The following is an 18902-nucleotide window of genomic DNA, read 5'->3' as shown; positions in this document are numbered from 1 at the left end:
TTTTTAAACGTTTTTTTATATGTAATTCTATGGCCATTTTTTAAGCATATGTTTTCGAATAAGAGAAAGCAATTAATTATCCAATTCGATTCGTATATAAATTTTGTAATTAAAATGTAATAGATTGATATATCGTTTGATTTTGAGGTTATGTATATGTACTTCTTTTCTTGGCGCATTTTCCAGATTTAATAGTCTTATTCATTGCATTAACTTCTATGAATTTAATATATTTATAGTATCGAATTTTATTATTTTTGTATATAACTTAATTGCCTATAAAGATACAGCCCTATGATATATATATATATATATATATATATATATATATATATATATATATATATATATATATATATATATATATATATATATATATATATATATATATATATATATATATATATATATATATATATATATATATATATATATATATATATATATATATATATCATAGGGCTGTATCTTTATAGGCAATTAAGTTATATACAAAAATAATAAAATTCGATACTATAAATATATTAAATTCATAGAAGTTAATGCAATGAATAAGACTATTAAATCTGGAAAATGCGCCAAGAAAAGAAGTACATATACATAACCTCAAAATCAAACGATATATCAATCTATTACATTTTAATTACAAAATTTATATACAAATCGAATTGGATAATTAATTGCTTTCTCTTATTCGAAAACATATGCTTAAAAAATGGACCATAGAATTACATATAAAACACAGTTTAAAAATTATAAAACATGCCACGTGCAATCGAATATACGTTTTACAAACCGGCTACTAAAAATAGTTATCCTAATCGCAATTTTATTGGAAATAAAATTTTCGGAATGCTCATAACGCTTGTAACGAATCTATTTTGCCTTACTTTCTACAAGGAAAATACAAAAAATTAGATAAAAATTTAACAAGCCTTACGTTATACGATGCCACTAGGAGACCTCAATGGAAAAGGAAGTTAGATACGCCGTACGTCTACGTCTACACGCGAACGACTGTATGATCAAAATAGCTGTTACTTTTAAACGAGATGAACGAATATGAAAAAGCGGAGTTTCTAAAAAAAATCAGTTGTATTTAATTTCAAACAAAATAATTTTTAGGCGATAAAAAATAAAAAATAATACTTACATTGGATTGCAGCGGATTACGTTGTACGTAAATTGCGTGCGAGATTCAAGTTTTCCTTCAAGCGTTGGTTCACAGATTGTATGAAAGAAACCGGGAGGAAATGTCGGATGTATTATGTACAATTTACATATTTCTCTAACTTTTTTGGTTTATGTAAAAAAGATGATTTTATCTATAATATGCGAATAATTTGATAAAATATCAGGTAAATTTAACAAATGGTTTTATTATTGCAAATATCGCGATTTTTGTATTAGATTTAACCTCAAAATGTTGAAAAGTAAATTGGCAGGAACGAGAAGATTCGCTCTGTGAGAAAATATAATTTATTGTATATTGTTTGTAAGTGAGAAATGCGAGAAAATGTATCCCGCGAATCACAAGACCATATTCGTACTGGATCACACACCGTACTTTGGCATTTCCACCGAGTGTCCATTGGAGTTTGACTTTCTGAAAAGTAGGGGACAGAATTTGATTCCGCTAGCACCGGTCTGCAAATCCCTATGGACTACCAGCGTCGAGGCCTCGTTGGAGTACTGTCGTATTGTATGGGATCTCTTTCCCACAGGCAAATTGGTATACACTTCTCAATAAATTTTGTTACTGGATACATTAACATTGGATACATTACAATGTCTCGTTATATCATGTTGTTTCTTTTCAGATTAGATTCGTGGTTACTGATCGTGCTGCTTATGTATTGAACTCATGGAGCCCGTTGCAACAGAATTTGAATCATGTAAGTGTTTTCTTAAACTTATATACTTATTGAATAATAAACACGTTGATATTATATGTAATTACTAAAATTTAAATGTCTATTAATATATGTTTTTAATAATAAAAATATGTGACTTATTTCATTTACAGATAATGAATGGCACTGCCATTTTGGGAGTGCCAATGAAGACACCGGATCCCGGCGAAGACTATTCGGTGATACATGGTTTGCGTGTGGCGATTGAAACTCTAAATGAATGCTCTGAGATACAACACGAGAAAAGGACTTCTCTGAATGAGAACACTACTAAGTTGGTAAACAGGGGTAGGGTAATATGTATCACAAGCGCACGTGATAACAGCAATATGAAGAGTTTGGAGAATATATTTCTAAATGAACTTGCACAGGAAAATAAGACTGCACTAGCCTCGGATCAGTCAGTATCTTTTTTGGTCATTTCATGAAATCATTACGCAACAATATTTTAAACATTAATATTTTTGCTTGTGCTGATTTGCAGCTTGATACCCATTGATTATTGTCACTTGGTTATATTGAACATATATCCCAATAACATTGAATCTCAAGTCACTAGTCAAGGCCCTCGAGAGGTATGTTCTTAATGATTCATAACTACGTTTTTACATTCTTGCCACCTTTTTATAAAAAAAAAAGTATTTTTTATGTGCGATTTTAGCTTTAAACAATTTAAAATGTTTTCTGTATTATGAATTCTTTGAATGCTATTTAATCTATATTATATATATATCGTGAAGATAATGCTTAAATTTATTGTTTTTCTTTTGTAGATATCACCTTTACTAACAGTAGAAGTGCATTCGATTAAGGCCTCGACGCTTCATTCTAAGTTATCGCATCTGATTTTATCTCACTACGATCTAGCCAGCACCACAGTGACAGGTATACCCATGAAAGAGGAGCAAAACGCCAGTTCTTCCGCCAATTACGATGTCGAGATATTTCACTCCTCCTCCGCACATACTGCAATTTTGAAAGGTTCCTTAATAATTTTTTTTGAAAAATCTTAAAATTTGAGAATAATAATGGAGTTTCTCTTATAGCAAATCCGCAAGATTCAGCGTTGATAAAAACATTCAGACGTTTTGAAGAAGGTTCGGAGTATGAGACGGTTACTTTAAAATGGTGTACACCGCGTGGCTGTAGCGCATCGGAGATGCAGTATTGCACGGCGATGCATCGCATCACGCCGGTTGACGTCAACAGTAGGCCGTCTTCATGTTTAATCAATTTTTTACTAAACGGACGATCGGTGATGTTGGAGATGGCCAGGAAGACTGGTGGAAAGACTATCTCTCATCTGTTGGCAGCACATGGTGGAGAGATTTTTATTCATACTCTATCCACTGCTAGAAGTGTACTAGAGGATCCTCCGTCAATTAGCGAAGGCTGTGGTGGACGAGTTACAGATTACAGAATAACTGTAGGACATTTTTGTAATTATTATTTTTAATTATCTTTTGTTAAAAAATTTGCATATAGGTATATGTTATCAGTTAATTCTATAGCAATTCTGTATAAATCATTCTGTTTTAATGTTAATTATATATATTTTTTTTAATAGAGAGAAAAATTGATATTTTTTTCTTTTTTATTATAAATAAAATGCGAAATTTTTAATTTGTGATAATAAATACAACTGCCCTGATTTCGAAATATTTTTATTACAGGATTTTGGTTTCCTTATGCGAAATAACGTGTTAGTACCACTTAAACGTATTTCCAATTCTAATGATGATGGGCCAGTAGAAAAAATGAGATCAAGGTTAGAACGTCATACTAAATATTGGCCCATGACTATTTCCAGTACTCTCATGTTCAATTTAAAACAGGTTAGTATTAAGAAAATTATAAATTACGTTTTTAAGGAGAGTTAAGAACATTTTTCATTTTTATATCTAATAATATAATTAATAAGAAAATAAATTATGATAATCAAAATTAACAGACTTTTTAATATATTCTGATTTAATCTTAAAATATCCTCCAATAATTTTTAATTTGTTTTAATATAATATAGAAAATTTAAATTATTTTAGAATCCAGAATGATATGATATTAGATCTTGAGTACTGAAAAATTTTAAGTTTTAGAGATCTTATTAATATTAAATGTCTAAATTCTTTGCATAGGTGATAGATCCGCTCGCAGAACTAATGGTGAAGGAAGAGTTAACTACGGATGAAGTGTTACAGTGTAAGCAAGTAATCTTCAGTGTACTCGGATTGGAAGCGAAGCACGAGACGTTGCCGCTACCAAACATCGGTGGTGGTCGCGGCGGGAAGGGAGGAGTACGCAGGGAAGAACATTATCGTTTGCTATGGGACGAGATGGAAACGTTTCTCAAACACCACGCGAACAATTCGGCTACACATACCGAAGTGCTGAACTGTTTATTGGAGATCAGAAATAAAGATGACAAGGACAAGGTGGAGCTTGATCAGGCTTTACGCGAATTAGACAGGTAATTAAATAATCGAAAAAATCAAATAAAAAAAATGCGATTTATAAATTACATATTTATTATTTTAACATAAACTAAAATTTTTTTATTATCACAAAATATTACTTGCATACATATATACACATATAGTGCACTGTAATCGACGTTATTCTCTTAATATGTTATTATAAAAAATTGTATTTATGAAATTATAAATATATAATATGTATTTTTGTTTATTCAGAAAAGATTAGTAAAAATTAGAAAACAGAATTAATTTATTATTATAATTTTATTATATTAAAACTTAGTGCAAGTTTTTGTTTTATTGTTATTAAATGAATAAATGAATTGTATTGTCGTTATAGAAGAGCAAGGCAAATGATATTTGTACTTAAGAATAGTAGAAACTGGAAAGTTCGAGTATATAGAGATCTAATCAAAAGATTAATTAAAGAGAGAGAGAGAGAAAGAGATTAATTTAAAAAAAAAGTAATTGGGAAGATTTAATCTAAAAGTACAAATATCTAAAAATATCTTTTGAAAATATAATCCTATAAGAAGTTTGAAAATTTAGAGATTTAAGAATCTCTAAAAGTCTAAAGATCGATTTTTCTCAGTTTCGGTAAGGAAGATGGAACTGCTCGAGTTAGCGTAATTAGAGCGACGACAGACTCACCAATGTCGCCGCCGGCGAGCGTGTCAATACCTTTGAACAAGCAGTTGCACAAGGCCAATGCTGGATCGAAGAGTCTCCTGGACATTTGGCTACAGCGCAGCGCCCCAAAGGATAAAAAACCGGACTTTCATGGTAGAATCAACAGCGATGGTCTTAAAGCGAAGCTATATCCAAATTTGAAAGACACGGGAAGAGAACCCAGAGAGACCATCTTAGAGGGATAGTTTGAACGAGGATTTTCAGAAAAGGCGGAATACATCCTGAGAAGACGCCATATATGACGTAAATATAACTGACATACATGCTTAAATACATATTGGTTCATCAAACGGTATTATTCGTGATTGTATAAAATATATTTGATAAGTTAAAATTACAAAGAATATTATGATCGCGCGTGTTAGAATATTAAAAAACAATTATATATGTCTTATGTTAAAAACAAGTATATACATATAGTTTTAATTTTGTTGGTTTATTATATATTATATATAGAGAGAGAATCTTGAAATATATATTTTTTTTTTAACTTTTTCTATCTTTTTTTTATAATTTTATGGATTTATGTAGAAATATTTTGTAGTTTTCTTTAGATATTTATATAGATTAGTAATTGTAATATAAAGATATATCATATTTCATGATTCTATAAAATTAAATATCCATTTAAAACTGATATTTTCATAAATTAAATAATCGATCTCTTGGATATAAGTTTTACAAGAACGAAATGCTTATGTTAGTGGTAATGAGAAATAAAATTACTATAGAATTTATAGAGCAGGATGTAAAAAGATCCTGAAAAGTTGGAATCGAGAAATGAACTTGGAATTTAAAAAATTCTAGAATTTTTTATATAAGAACCAACCTAGAATTTACAGCCAAGAACTTTATTTATAGCATTACAAATGGAAAATCCAGGAATTAAAATCCACGCAAGAATTGATAGATTTAATCAGAGTTAAGAATATATAATAAGAGAATTAAGAAGATAGGATTTATTAGAAACTGGAACTCTGGAAGAATAGATTCAGATTACAAAAGACATCATAATACAAGGTCTACATGTAATAAACTAAGAAAAATTCAAGAATTCAGGTAGGATAAGAGAAATATAACGACGAGACAAAATATATAATACAAGCATACGATTATCCGAGATTATCATCGGATAGCTCGATACCGTGCGAAGATCTATCTGTCTACAAGAGTACGTGGGATGAAAGTGTATCAGTGGTACAACACCATTCCAGCTCCCACCTTTTCCTCCACCGTTCTACCGCCGACCGTACCCCTCTCCATTCCTCCGGCTGTTTTATAGTCGACACGTCTGCCGAGTGTCTGAACCGTCTAAACGATGCATCGACCTCTGTCGAATCTATAGTTCACTTCGGCGTGCGGCCCCCGCCGTGCTAATCGATGAATGTAGGAGGACATCGAAACAAGAGAGAAGCAAGGAGAGGACGGACTCGATCGCGTGTATTGCGCGTAACACAGTGTGCACGATCTTTCTCTTTCTCCTTCAGTGAGAGAGATAGACAATGAAAGGGAAATATACATAGACGAAAGAAAGCCCGTAGTACAGGGTGATCATTAGGAAGTTATTGAAACTAAACTGACGCGTTGTAGATATACTTACTTGATGCAATCCTTGTCAGGGAAAGATATAACGGTTTACCCGAAGATTTGCAAGTTTACAGAATGGTAGAATCTTCTAAATTCAAGATTGAAGAACTTGAAGCAGAAGAAGACACCAGAGGAATCAAAGAACCTTTAAATATTGCGAATTGAAGATAACTTCGATGTAATTGGTAACCCGAAATGGTAACTTCTGGTCCAGCCGCTCAGCAAATCATTTGTCCTAGCATCTCAATTGTCCTAGACACTTTAAAGATCCATCTAAATTTATTCTCAATCTGCTCTTCTAAAAAGAGAAATGCAGAGTTATAAGAAGAAAATTATGTGACAATCAAATCGATCTATTTCGAGCGAGGCCATTACTTATGCTGCACCTTATATAATGTAACCTGCTAAAAGAGAGACAGATGGGACGGCGACAAGGGAGGCGAGAGGATTACGAAGAGAACGAGGAAGAGGAGGAGGAGGAGGAAGAGGAAGAAGAGGAGGGTTGCGGAAGGGGACCAGTGAGTACAAGTGCATGACGTAACGGTTCATTCATCCCGAGACAGGCGATAGAGGATATCCCGGTCAATGGTATACTTATGCATGTAAACGCGCGCACACGTATGATATATATAAGTATGAGTATGTAGCATGCACATGTCCGTCGCGTTGTTCATTTCTATTTTTTTTTCCGGACGTACGCATCACGTGCATGCGTGCGTGCAGAGATGTGAAGCAACACGTGATAGAATATAGAATTAGAATGTCCGTCGGGGTTTTTTTCTCGAACTTTTGTATTCTTCTCAATTTAGAGAGTTTATTGTGTTGCTTAATTGCAATACGAAGCAAATACGAAGCGTTTTTATATCATCGTATACATTCTCCCCACAATTAATGTTCCAGTCATTAAATGTCTGTACTTGTCGACGAATTTACTAATTCAATTACATTGCATATTGCTAAATTATAATACATATTATTATATATAGATATTACTGCATATATATAAGTTATACTATATATATATATATTTGTGCTTTTTTAAATATTTTGTATGTATATATGATTTCGATATTATTTAAAACAAGTTGGAATCAACTTTAACGATTTCAGCAAAATTTAAACTTTATCGTAAAAATATTGCACTTCCAGATATTTTTGTTATGAGGAATACGGTTTAATATACGCAATATTGGAAATTTAAAATTTGATCTTTTATTGGCATATATATAACAACTATTAATTATCGCGAGTATCACAATTATTCCTCGTTAGATTTTAATGGAGAAATATAGGTTTCTATATTCACATGTTTTCATCTAGGGGTTTCAGCGGGAATGTACTAATTAATCGCTATATAATTATTAGCATTAAAGATGATAATATTCATTACATATAATCTGTCTTATCACTGATACAAAAATATTTGGCAGACAAATGTATTGATATTGCTAGAATCGCGATGGAAATCTGAATTTCTTGTTTTAACTGTTCGCCCACATCGATGAGATCGGCGTTATATAATCGAACATCGTTGTGTATATATATATACACAACGATCAATATCAATGAAGTGCGATAATATGCGCTCCTACGGGGAATTATTTATAGCATCGTCAATATTTTATGTCGTAAATATTACATACAGTACATAACGGCAGGGATACTGAATATGTTAAATAGATGTATTAATTGTGTTGCTTTAGCAGCAGAGCGACTGTATCGTGCCACGACGAGATACGTGAGTGTGCAGCGTTTATATAATTGAAACTCGCGAGTATAGCTGGTACATATCGATCGCGGCCTCCGAGGGTCACTGAACGAAACGAGGGAACGAACCGGGTTCAGCGCGAGCAAAACGCGGTATCCTTCTGCGCCAATAAATAATTATAGACAGGAATTTTAAAGACGAAAATCTCTCTCAATGGACGCCGGTTATGACAAGAGATAACAAGATGAATTGTAATCAATTAAACAATAGTTTTGATTAATTTAAATATAAAATACAAAAAAGGATTTTATATCGCTGGTCTAGATATATTTTATATGTATGACTATTTTCTCCACTTTTATGAATTCATTTACTCTTGATTCATTAAATTATGTTATTTATATGACATCTATATTTGAAAGAATTGATAAATTGTTAATCCAGAATTAACTAAATGGGATTATTGAGCAGATTAACGTGAGTTTTTTTAACTAAAGCTTTTTTAACTAAGGCTTTGAAAAAGGATGCTAAATATATTCAATGCATTATAGTTTTATACTTATTAATTATTTATACGTTAATTACTTATTATTTATTTTATATGTATTAATTATTTATTCTCATACTTTTTATTTGCTAGACTTAACTGTTTTACACGAAGCTACTGAATAGATAATACATTTCTCAAAATATTAATTCTTATTTATTTTAGATACGGAAGTATTTTTAAATATGAAACTATATTTCTCGATTAATTTGCAACTTTAGCTCAGCGAAATCTTTATACTCGATATAAACCTCGACGACGGAAGCAGAAGCTCAGGCTTAAATTTTTCAGGGTATTCCATAGGGTCCCATTGAAGACTTTGGCGGCAGCATGGAACCCGTTTCCCCTTCGTAGGGCTGCCGCCCTTCAAGGCTTACGGTCCGACCGGCTCTTTGTCGTCCCTTTGAGCGACGTCCCTGCAGAATGTACAAAGCACTAAAGAGAAGCGCAGGGACGTATTGTATGGGGAAATATACAGTGTGTACCCAAGATTTTTTTCTCAAACAGCATCGGAAGAACTGTATTAAAGTACGAAACTAATACGAAGAAAAAATCTGTACGATTAAGATCAAGAGGACGTGCTGTAATAGACATGCACAAATTTTATGCCAATATAAAAGTAATATATTTGTGTAATAAAGAGTATGATAAGGTAACGAAAAAAATAATTTTACATTCAATAAAAATGTAGAATTTTATATCTATGAAAAAATGAATATTATATTACATATATATTAGATGCATCAATTATATACCACAATCAGTGATATACATGTATAATTCTGCATTAAAAGAGGAAAATTTTAATATTTAATAAAATTTTTGAAAATTGTAAATGTGTAAAAAGAAATTTCGTGAAAATTTCGTGAAAATAAAAATAATTACGCAAATTTCCTGATCTACTTTGCTAAAAGTTTTAATTAACATATTTCATTGAAACTTTTTAAAAGTTCAAATAACTTCGTAATTAATTTATTAAATTAAGTTTTAAACTAACAAAAATTAAAAATCTAATAAAATCGAGACAAAATTAAACAAAGATTTATTAATCATCTTACATTTCGAAAGCATACTTTTCCATTTTTAATCAATTCAGAGAATGCTTCACACTTTTCTGCTAGAAAAATTTATTCGAAAAAAGTCTAAAATATTCTAAATAATAAATTAAAGATATGTATGTGCAGATACATGCGCAAGAATGTTTCGAAATTTTAAAAGACCTCTTTTTTGTAACATTTTTTCACAACTTTTTTATTTCTTTGTAACATCTTTACGCAATTTTCAGATTTGCAACATCTTCTTTTGAACTTTGCAAAGTGACTTCAAATGTACTGCGGTATGTGATCAGGAGCTACAGAAGAAATTTTGAAAAATCCATGAATTTCCACATAGAATTGTCGGAATCGAATACCTGGAAAAATAGCGCCATGAAGCGTCCGTTACTGCGCCGTACGGCAGCTGCTTGTAACAGGACGATTTTCAAAGGGCGACTTCTAATGAGCTTTTGCTACCCCGGCAGAGGGTCCGAGAATACCGCTGGGAGATTATGTTCCGTACTCCATCCCTTTTCCGTCCTTAGTCCCCAGGCTCTTCTATCTCGGCTCCGTTTCCACCTTTGGGGATTTTCCGGGCATATCGCCAGGTAAGAGTGTATCCGCTCGAAACGATTAGATTTCTACCCTGCACCGGCTGTTTTGCAAAATTTCTCAAATACCAGTTCCAAATTTACTACGTAGTACTAATTTCCAAAATATCGTTTTATAGAACTCTGCAACATTTTCAACATTGAACTGTATATGAAATCTTGTGTATGATTTAAAATGTGACGAATTTTTTACATTTTTCGCGCGCGCGAGAAAAAAATCAATTCACACATAAAAAGTCTCATTTTTTCCAGAAATATAGATAAATTTAATCAAGTTGAACCTATTTATATGTAAATCGACATAGATCTTTGATTTTTTTATATTTAAATATATATAATATTTTCATATTATATATATAAATTATCATATCTAAAAATTTGTCGGCGTTACAATCACACATTACGCAGCTTGATGGAACACGTTTTCTCGATTACTGCAACTACCTTGTGGACTTGTTTCCTTTTTCTTCCAAATAAGTGCTGCTTAATTTAGAGCATATTATAAATCTATCTCGGTCTACTGATCGATTTGTACGAATTCTATACCATTTCATTTCACATTCCTCACTTTTTCCACAGACTTTAAACTTAAACAATATGGAGATCCGACGAAAGACATTGGTGAATAGGGGCAATGTCATATGGTAAACACCATGATAACCACCGTGCGAATCACGTGTTCGCGTCGTCGCCGAATGTTACGTCACACCGCATCTTCACCGACACGGCCGTCCACACAATCGCACTTCTCTTGCGACCTTGTGTTTTGTATATATCATCCTCTCCCTGCTCGCCCTTTTCGCTTTTTCTCTCTCTCTCTCTCTCTCTCTCTCTTTCTCTTGATTCCCCCTTTCCGCACCTTGCGAGAATATCCCACGCCTGGCCCCCTTCGCCCCCTCGCGCCATACTGGTGTCACGTGTGGTGCGGATAGGAGAAAGGGAGCAAGAGGGGGAGTAGGAGAATGATGATGGCGAGGGGAAACGGGGACTGGGGAAAAGAGGGGGACGAAGGGTGGTTTAAACGGGTGAACACGTCGCAACTAAGGTCGCGGCGGACATTACTAGGTCACTGGAGTGACCGCGATGCATTGCACTCGTTCTCGTCCCCCTACCCGCACTCTATCTCTCTTCTGGCCTGGTTCTCCTGGTGCCCTTTCTTCAATAGTGCTCTACCTTCGTTTAGAATATGTGACTCAGGACAGAAGGAGCGAATTGAACGTATCTGGATAAAGAGGTAAGAGAAAATCTTTCTCTCTCTGTTTTTTGTCTCTTTTGTACAGAATGTTTATATTACGATCATATGATTTCGTCCCAAATCTTTAATTCTTCTAATTTTATATCTGTGAACGTATTTTTGTCGAAGATTCTCCGCATTGCTTAAAATAGATCAGTATTGTATAAAGTATCCCGTTTCTTTTAACGATGGATTTTTTGACTAATTTTATATGTATATGTATGTAAATTTAATGAAAGATTCTCTGGGGAGGATGTTTTCTTAGTTTTACTCTTGAACAAAATCATATATGTATATCATAAAACTCTGCTATTTTCTATATGTTATGTACCCCTGTATATAATTAAATTAGAAATTGTAGTTTTATTAAAATTTGGAAAAGATATTAGATATTAATATTATTATACATACATCTTTTTTTTTTGTTTTAATCCGAATTACATGTTAAGCAAGAATTTCATAGCACATATTTCAATAATTTGGTTTTTTATCTTCGTGTTTTTGAATCTTGATTTGCGAGAAATTCTTTTCTATAATTCATAATTCCAAGATTATCGGTACCTCTCTAACTAAGGAAAAAAGCAAGTTCAAATGTGTGAGAGAATCTGAGTTTATCACTCGCGCGAGGATCAACGATAAATTGGGAAATATATATAAATTTCCGCAAACTTTATTTTTTACATGATCTTACTTTTATCAATTATTTCTAATAATTTTATTAATTAGCTCGTTTAATTTCAAACAAGTTTTTATAGAACTTTTATTAAAATGATTATTAATATTCTGTCTCTCAATATTTTGTCAACCCACATTATCTGTTTTTTTTTACTCTCTATTCTCGAAAGAAATTACTTTTACCAATAAATAAAAAATTTAAATTTTGCAGAAATGTTATAAATAAATTTCGTAATTAACTCTTTTATATATATTTGTTGCAATATTGAAATAATTCTCTTTGTCAAGAGAAAATTAAGAATAATTACTATTTTTTATAAAGTATTTAAACTACGAATAAAAGATTCACAGAATTATTTAATCTAATTATCTATAATCTATTATAGAATTGTTTAATGTCTTGAAAGTAATCTTACTAATTGTAAGTCTTGTAGACCATAGATAATCTTAAGTCTTTCAATATTAATCTAACGAGACTAGACATTTAAATCCTTTTATAATACCTTTTATAATATAACTTTTTTTATTTTCAAGTATATCAGATATATTAATTATTCTAAGGAAAAAAGCAAGTGCAAATGTGTGAGAGAATCTCATTAAAATTAAAGTACGCGAGTTATGCGAAACGCGCCTGGTGTATCTCTTACAACTCTCGATTCGAGAGTCTCGAATTCCATTGTCTCCGAACTTTCTTGCGTGCTTTTAAATTCTTAGATCCTTGGCTGGTCCAGTGTATTATATATTTCGCAAATCTTTGCGTCTTGGAATTCTTCAATCGTCGTATCAAAAGCAAATTTTGCAAAACGCACTAAGAAGTTGGATGACATCGCTGCGAAATCGGAACGAGTTTTTTTTTCTTCGACAAGGGTACCGACAGAAATCCGGCGCGCTAAGCTCGAGTTCTTGGAGAGTTCTCGCTTCGTCGCAAACCGGTTTCAACAATTTCAGTACCGGCTGAAAAACCGGACGGAGGAACGCGCGCATGTAAATCGCGTAGTCTCAAAACGCATATAGTCGGAATTAACAATGGACCAGTATAGACAATGAACTTAATAAATACTTTTATCTCCTCTGTTCCTCTATGCAACCAAGGTCCTAATTTTGCGACCAAAACAATCTTCTTTGAAATATAAAAATCTGCGAATAAAAATGTAAGTTTATAAATATCCAAATATTGCTCATATTTCTTTGTTCGATCTATTTAAATGCGACTATTCTATTAGAACGAAGTATTTGCCTTGAACACCTAATAAATGCGAGTCTAAAAGGCAAGAGTTGGTTAACGATAAGTGCAATTAGTTCAAGAATGGATAAAGTATAATCTGGAATATATTTTACGACGTTTAAAGTTTTAAATAATTTAAATTAAATATTATAAATTATAATTAGTTTCTTTTTTTATTAATATAAATCTATTTTGTGAAGAATACAAGATTAATATTCCAAAAAAGAAATTAAGTCTATTGGGTTTTCTTATCTTGCAAAAATTATCAAATTTTTTCTCTTGATCTAAACTTTTCGTGTATGTTTGCAAAAATCCATAAGGATTCATATAAATATCTGCTCGATACACACTGTATTTGGTTAACAAAGAAACCTACCAAGATTAAATTATATCTCTCTTTTATAGACCTGATTCTATCACAATCACGTACGGGTATTAGTGATTCAGTTTTATACCAGCTAGTGTAGAGACAGAACTACGTGGGCAAGAAATAATGATTTTTACCGCAAAGAGAAAGTATCTCTTATTTAATGGTATATATACGAGCACAAGTGACTAAACAAAATTACCGTATCGATATGAGTCAACAAGCTGCAGTGTCATTGCTGCTCGATTCTAGGAAGGTCAACGATATATGCAGCTTTACGATGGTCGTTGAATCTGTCACTTTCGATGATTTATCTCGTTTCTCTTCATATTGTATTCTACCATTTTTGTCTTTTGTCTTCTCATTTTTGAGTTTTATATAAAACTCGGTCGATTTTTCTAAGCCCTTCAAGTATACAGCTTGGTAAATAAACGTAGAACAACAGATTTGAAGAAATGCTCACATGCCAGCACGAAAAGAATGTTACTTCGAGAGAAAATGTTTTCAAAGACTAAGTCCAAGAAGAAAGTTTTAACTAAGATTTCGAAAAGAAGGAACACAAATATAGAACTGTGGAAATTTTTTAATTTTGGGTAGCAAGTTTAATCAATATATATAAATTTATATTTTCAAAGATGTATTATTTAGGAAATCGAGGAGAACAAATGATCGTTATGTGCTCGTCATTATTAAAAATTATCACGATTATAAATCCTTTTTGTCGAACAATATATTAAAATTGTTAGTTTTTACTTTTTAATATTTTTCATATATATAAAATATTCCTTTTTTATTAATTTCTGCGATGCATAAAAATAAAAATGACTAATTTTCTCCACAAGATATTTTTTGTGTATGTAATTATTGTTGAAAATAATTAATAATCAATATTTATAAAAAGATTAAGATACAAATACTGTGTAGCAAGGAGAGAGTAAAAACACATCCTTATGGCAGTCAAAAACGGATGTGGTTTTGCGACCGCAACTTTGGTTTCACTTCGCTCCCAACGAAATGAATGGCAACGACAACAGTGAGGAATTAAAGCTACATCGAGAGAAAGTCGGGAAGATGCGAGAAATGTTTTACTTTCACTTCTCGCACGTATTCGCAATACCACCATGTCACGCTCACTCGAAGCTAGAGAATGACAAATCAACGTTTCGAAAATTCCCATATCACAGGACTTTTCACCTGTAACGTTTTTCTTGTTGTACTTGTTACTTTCAGTAGGATCGACATTTTCTTCCCTAGAGTCGTTATGAAAATAATTCATATTTTCCCGATCAAAATATGAAGAAAATAACATATGCATAAAAGAGGAATTTTCTATAAATTTAAAACTATCATAAATGCAAATTAAAGAAGATAGATCGAAACTCTAACAAGGAAACTTTGCAGAACTCCGGTACGTCATTTTAAAATCCGTGATGTGTTCAAAAATAAAAATGAAGATATAATAAATCAGATTTTACTTTTCTTGGCATAACCGAAAGTTATCGTTATCTTGCTTCAAAGAATTGATTTCTGCAAAAAAAAAAAAATATGAAAAAAGCGAAATGAAGAATTCAAAGGGCTCAACTTTGCGAAATAAATCATCAAAGAGAAATTGTATGGAATGAAGGAAGCAGGCAGCAAGGAGAGATCCATTGACATAAAAGTTAGACTTTAAGAATTAAAAAGCTGGAGGAATTTAAGAAGTTTAAACGTTCATTAAAGAATTCATGTGTGTGTGTGTGTGTGTGTGTGTGTGTGTGTGTATTGAATATCCTGGAAAATCATGGATTCTTAGATCCAAAGGGTCCACAATTTCAAATGTCCCGTGATCTAAGAATATTATTGTTTAAGAAAATGGTAAGATTTAACATTTCATTATTTTAGAAGTTGTGTGTAATCTATAAATATTTATTTATAATTCTATAAAATTGATAATAGTAAAATTCGGAGATCTATATTTTGGCAGATTCATACCTTTGGTATTCCTTCTTTGAAATAAGCTGGTATATCATTATGTTCGAACAAACTATCAAATATAATAGATTTTATTATTATTATTTTATGCACATGATCACAATCTTAAATGTCTAGATCTAACACTTTATATCTCAATGTTTCTATATTGAACAATAACTTAAAAATTATTAATTATATTAATATAATGCTCTCTATAACAGATATAGAAGATTATTAATACATAAATATGACAAATGCACGAAATGTAAAGCAAGGTATATATGAATATAGAAAAAATAAAATACGCCAATACCATGGGTATACTAGGTATCTAAATCGGGAAAAGTTTTTTGAACAAGTTGTGTAAAATAATAATACCGCACCAGGTGAAAAAAAAATTAAAAAAAAAAAAAAAAAAAGGATTAATGTATGAAAAAATCTATATTAATAAATTCATTGTCCAATATCTTTAAATTATGCGATTTTTTAATTAAAGATTCTGGAAACTTTCGCGAATGCAATTACACTGCCGTATATAAATGCTTTATATTAGAAAATATAAATAATCATATTGACAAAAAAAAAGCAAGAAACTACAATACATCTCTATTTTATCATGATTTCACATGCCATTTACAAAAGTAATGCTTACAGTGCACGCGCGCGCAATTAATGATTAGTATAAATAACGAAATTTTCTCAGATTTTCTAAAACTTTATACAAGTACATAATAAAACATAAAATACACACACATTTTCATAGATATAAAACATTCTCTTAAATAATATATATACAAATGTACGAATATTCTATATTCATATATATATGAAATTTATCTTTTTTGTCTCTTCTGAACTTTCTCTAGTTTGCTAAAGAAATACTAATAATTAGCCGCTCTCTGCATCGACCTCATCATACCTGTTCGGAGTAATATATATCTCTCAAAGAAGGAAAACCTTTGGTGCATCATCTACGCTTTCTACGTTTTCGCTCGCTCAAGTCTCCCCTATAACAAAATGTTATTCACGAGAGGAGATCCACCACGTGACAGTGTATCTTTCGCGACAATTCCACGGGGGTGATCTCGACGATGTCTCGGCGAAGCGCGATAGGGTGCTACAAGGGTGACATACGGACGCGCACACGCGGCGTTGCCGCTCCCACATCGCTCGCTCGTGGAGAACAGCACGAAGCGGGTTCATTGTCCCGCGTGCGCCCCGTAGTAGAGCGCCGTTTCCTCCCTTGGGCCGCGCCGCAATGTCCCCGTCAGCAGTGGCGACAGCTCATTTCTCTCTCTCTTTCTGTATATTGCATTTGTCTCTTTCCTTCTTTCTATCTATCTGTCTATCTTTTACCTATCTATCTACCTAGCTTTCTCTCTCTCTCTCTTTCTTTCTTTCTCTCGCTCGCTCGTTCATTCCCTTTCTCCGCGTGCGCGCACACAAACACACAGGACGAAGCATTGACAGCGTCGTCATCGCGCAGCAGAGAATACATTCAACTAAAACTTACCAGTTGTCTAGCTTGACCAGCTCCTCGGGCTTTTTCGATTTGTGATCGGCCTTGAGGCGTAACGCCTGTGGATAAAGTTTGAAAACGTGTTCGAATTGTGTCGCGGTGCCCTCCGCAAAAAAAGTCGCGGTGTCTTTCACGGAAGCCATTGCGATAACGCAGGCTTCGATCGACGGCCGTCGGGGCGCAGCACCAACGCCGCCTGCTGCCGTTGCTCCGTAAAACGCCGCGTCGTCCGCCGTCCCCGTCGCTGCTGCTGCTGCCGCCGCCGCCGCCGCCGCCGCCGCCGCCGCTATCACGAGCGGCGTTGCCGTGTCTCGTCCGCTCTTCACCGAGGAATCCTACTTCACCCTCGTCAATTCCCTTACCAGTGCGGCGCGAGTAAGCGCGTCGCGTGGGAAATCGATCACGGTGGTGGGAGAGTACCGAGCGACGTTACGGACTCTGTCGATTCTCGCAAACAGAGAGATCCGAAAAGACGTGAGAAAATGTGCGTTATATAAAAAAAAAAAAATATGAAAAAAGCGAAATGAAGAATTCAAAGGGCTCAACTTTGCGAAATAAATCATCAAAGAGAAATTGTATGGAATGAAGGAAGCAGGCAGCAAGGAGAGATCCATTGACATAAAAGTTAGACTTTAAGAATTAAAAAGCTGGAGGAATTTAAGAAGTTTAAACGTTCATTAAAGAATTCATAACAACAAAATTTAGAAATCTAAGATTATAGACGAAAGCTCTTCGGTAATAGCAATTAATATTCTTCAAAAGAACTCTCGAGTAGATACATACTATGTATACTTAAGAATACTTAGAACTAAGAATGCGCGTAATTATGTATGTGTTTGTGTTGCAGGCCGGACGCTTTTTTACTGAGCTTCATGTTTTTTTTTGGACTGAAAGCATTACTTTTATTTCCTTCTAAAGTTTTTTTTTTTACTTACAAGGTATTTGGTTTGCTCCATGCATCACTTTGACATGCAGTTTTCTCATTAGGTATATAAATTATGGTAATGATTCGGTATTATAATAATTATAATTATATACGCGTATATATATATAATATATATATATATACACGTCAAAATAGGAATAAATAGGGAAAATGCGCGCACTAGATGCGTTACAGTGCTCGTCTCTCACTCTGCCAGCATAGGGTACGAACGAACGTTCTCTCGGCACTATGCGACGTCTCGAGGGATAATCACACTACTGTAAAGCACTCTCCATCGGACCTCGCTCGACACTGGCCCGGGTGGGGAGCCGACGCGACGTTGCCAGTAGGCGGCAGCACCGCTCGGGTTGCGCCTCTATCCCCTCCACTTGACTGCGCCTCTCCTTCTTTCTCTCTCTCTCTCTCTCTCTCTCTTTCCC

At 33.2% G+C, this 18902-nt stretch overlaps 2 protein-coding genes and 1 long non-coding RNA gene across 7 annotated transcripts in view; 1 reads left to right on the top strand and 2 right to left on the bottom strand.

Moving 5' to 3' along the window:
- LOC115236326 (40S ribosomal protein SA) overlaps positions 1-1021 on the bottom strand; it is a 3336-nt gene extending 2315 nt beyond the window's left edge. The window contains exon 1 of the mRNA XM_029808707.1: positions 941-1021. The gene's annotated coding sequence lies outside the window, so the exon portion shown is untranslated. The remainder of the gene's footprint in view (positions 1-940) is intronic.
- Positions 1022-1216: 195 nt separating this feature from the next.
- Positions 1217-9805, top strand: LOC115236360 (integrator complex subunit 13). Of its 5 annotated transcripts, none has more exons than XM_029808748.1 (11): positions 1217-1358; positions 1501-1732; positions 1821-1895; positions 2027-2313; positions 2398-2488; positions 2687-2894; positions 2960-3339; positions 3587-3748; positions 4049-4380; positions 4980-5320; positions 5939-9805. In XM_029808748.1, the coding sequence occupies exons 2-10, from the start codon at positions 1517-1519 to the stop codon at positions 5260-5262; spliced, it is 2034 nt and encodes a 677-aa protein (XP_029664608.1). In that variant the 5' UTR covers positions 1217-1358; positions 1501-1516; the 3' UTR covers positions 5263-5320; positions 5939-9805. The 5 variants fall into 5 exon arrangements, with proteins under 5 accessions (XP_029664608.1, XP_029664610.1, XP_029664609.1 ...); XM_029808750.1 differs by lacking the exon at positions 1217-1358 and having other exon boundaries at positions 1517-1732; positions 5939-7182; positions 9211-9805; XM_029808749.1 differs by lacking the exon at positions 1217-1358 and having other exon boundaries at positions 1517-1732; positions 5939-8623; positions 9211-9805.
- On the bottom strand, positions 9215-12364 carry LOC115236361. The gene is made up of 3 exons (XR_003884170.1): positions 11009-12364; positions 10331-10687; positions 9215-9335 (listed from the first exon to the last, which is right to left on the bottom strand). It is a non-coding gene; the product is annotated as an uncharacterized LOC115236361 (long non-coding RNA).
- Between the last annotated feature and the right edge of the window lie 6538 nt (positions 12365-18902).

This window comes from Formica exsecta, unplaced genomic scaffold, assembly GCF_003651465.1.
Source record: "Formica exsecta isolate Colony F162 unplaced genomic scaffold, ASM365146v1 scaffold247, whole genome shotgun sequence".
In the NCBI taxonomy this organism is placed as follows: domain Eukaryota; kingdom Metazoa; phylum Arthropoda; class Insecta; order Hymenoptera; family Formicidae; genus Formica; species Formica exsecta.
The sequence above is the reverse complement of the archived record's forward strand: the minus strand, read 5'-3'. Positions and strand labels throughout refer to the sequence as shown.

What these genes read in the sequence shown, in the direction of transcription:
- LOC115236360 (XM_029808748.1), top strand. Translation starts at nt 1,517, where the DNA reads ATGTATCCCGCGAATCACAAGACCATATTCGTACTGGATCACACACCG. An exon ending in TTACAGATTACAGAATAACT is followed by an intron (nt 3,340 to 3,586) that starts GTAGGACATTTT and finishes TTTTTATTACAG; the next exon opens with GATTTTGGTTTCCTTATGCG. An exon ending in TCATGTTCAATTTAAAACAG is followed by an intron (nt 3,749 to 4,048) that starts GTTAGTATTAAG and finishes TTCTTTGCATAG; the next exon opens with GTGATAGATCCGCTCGCAGA.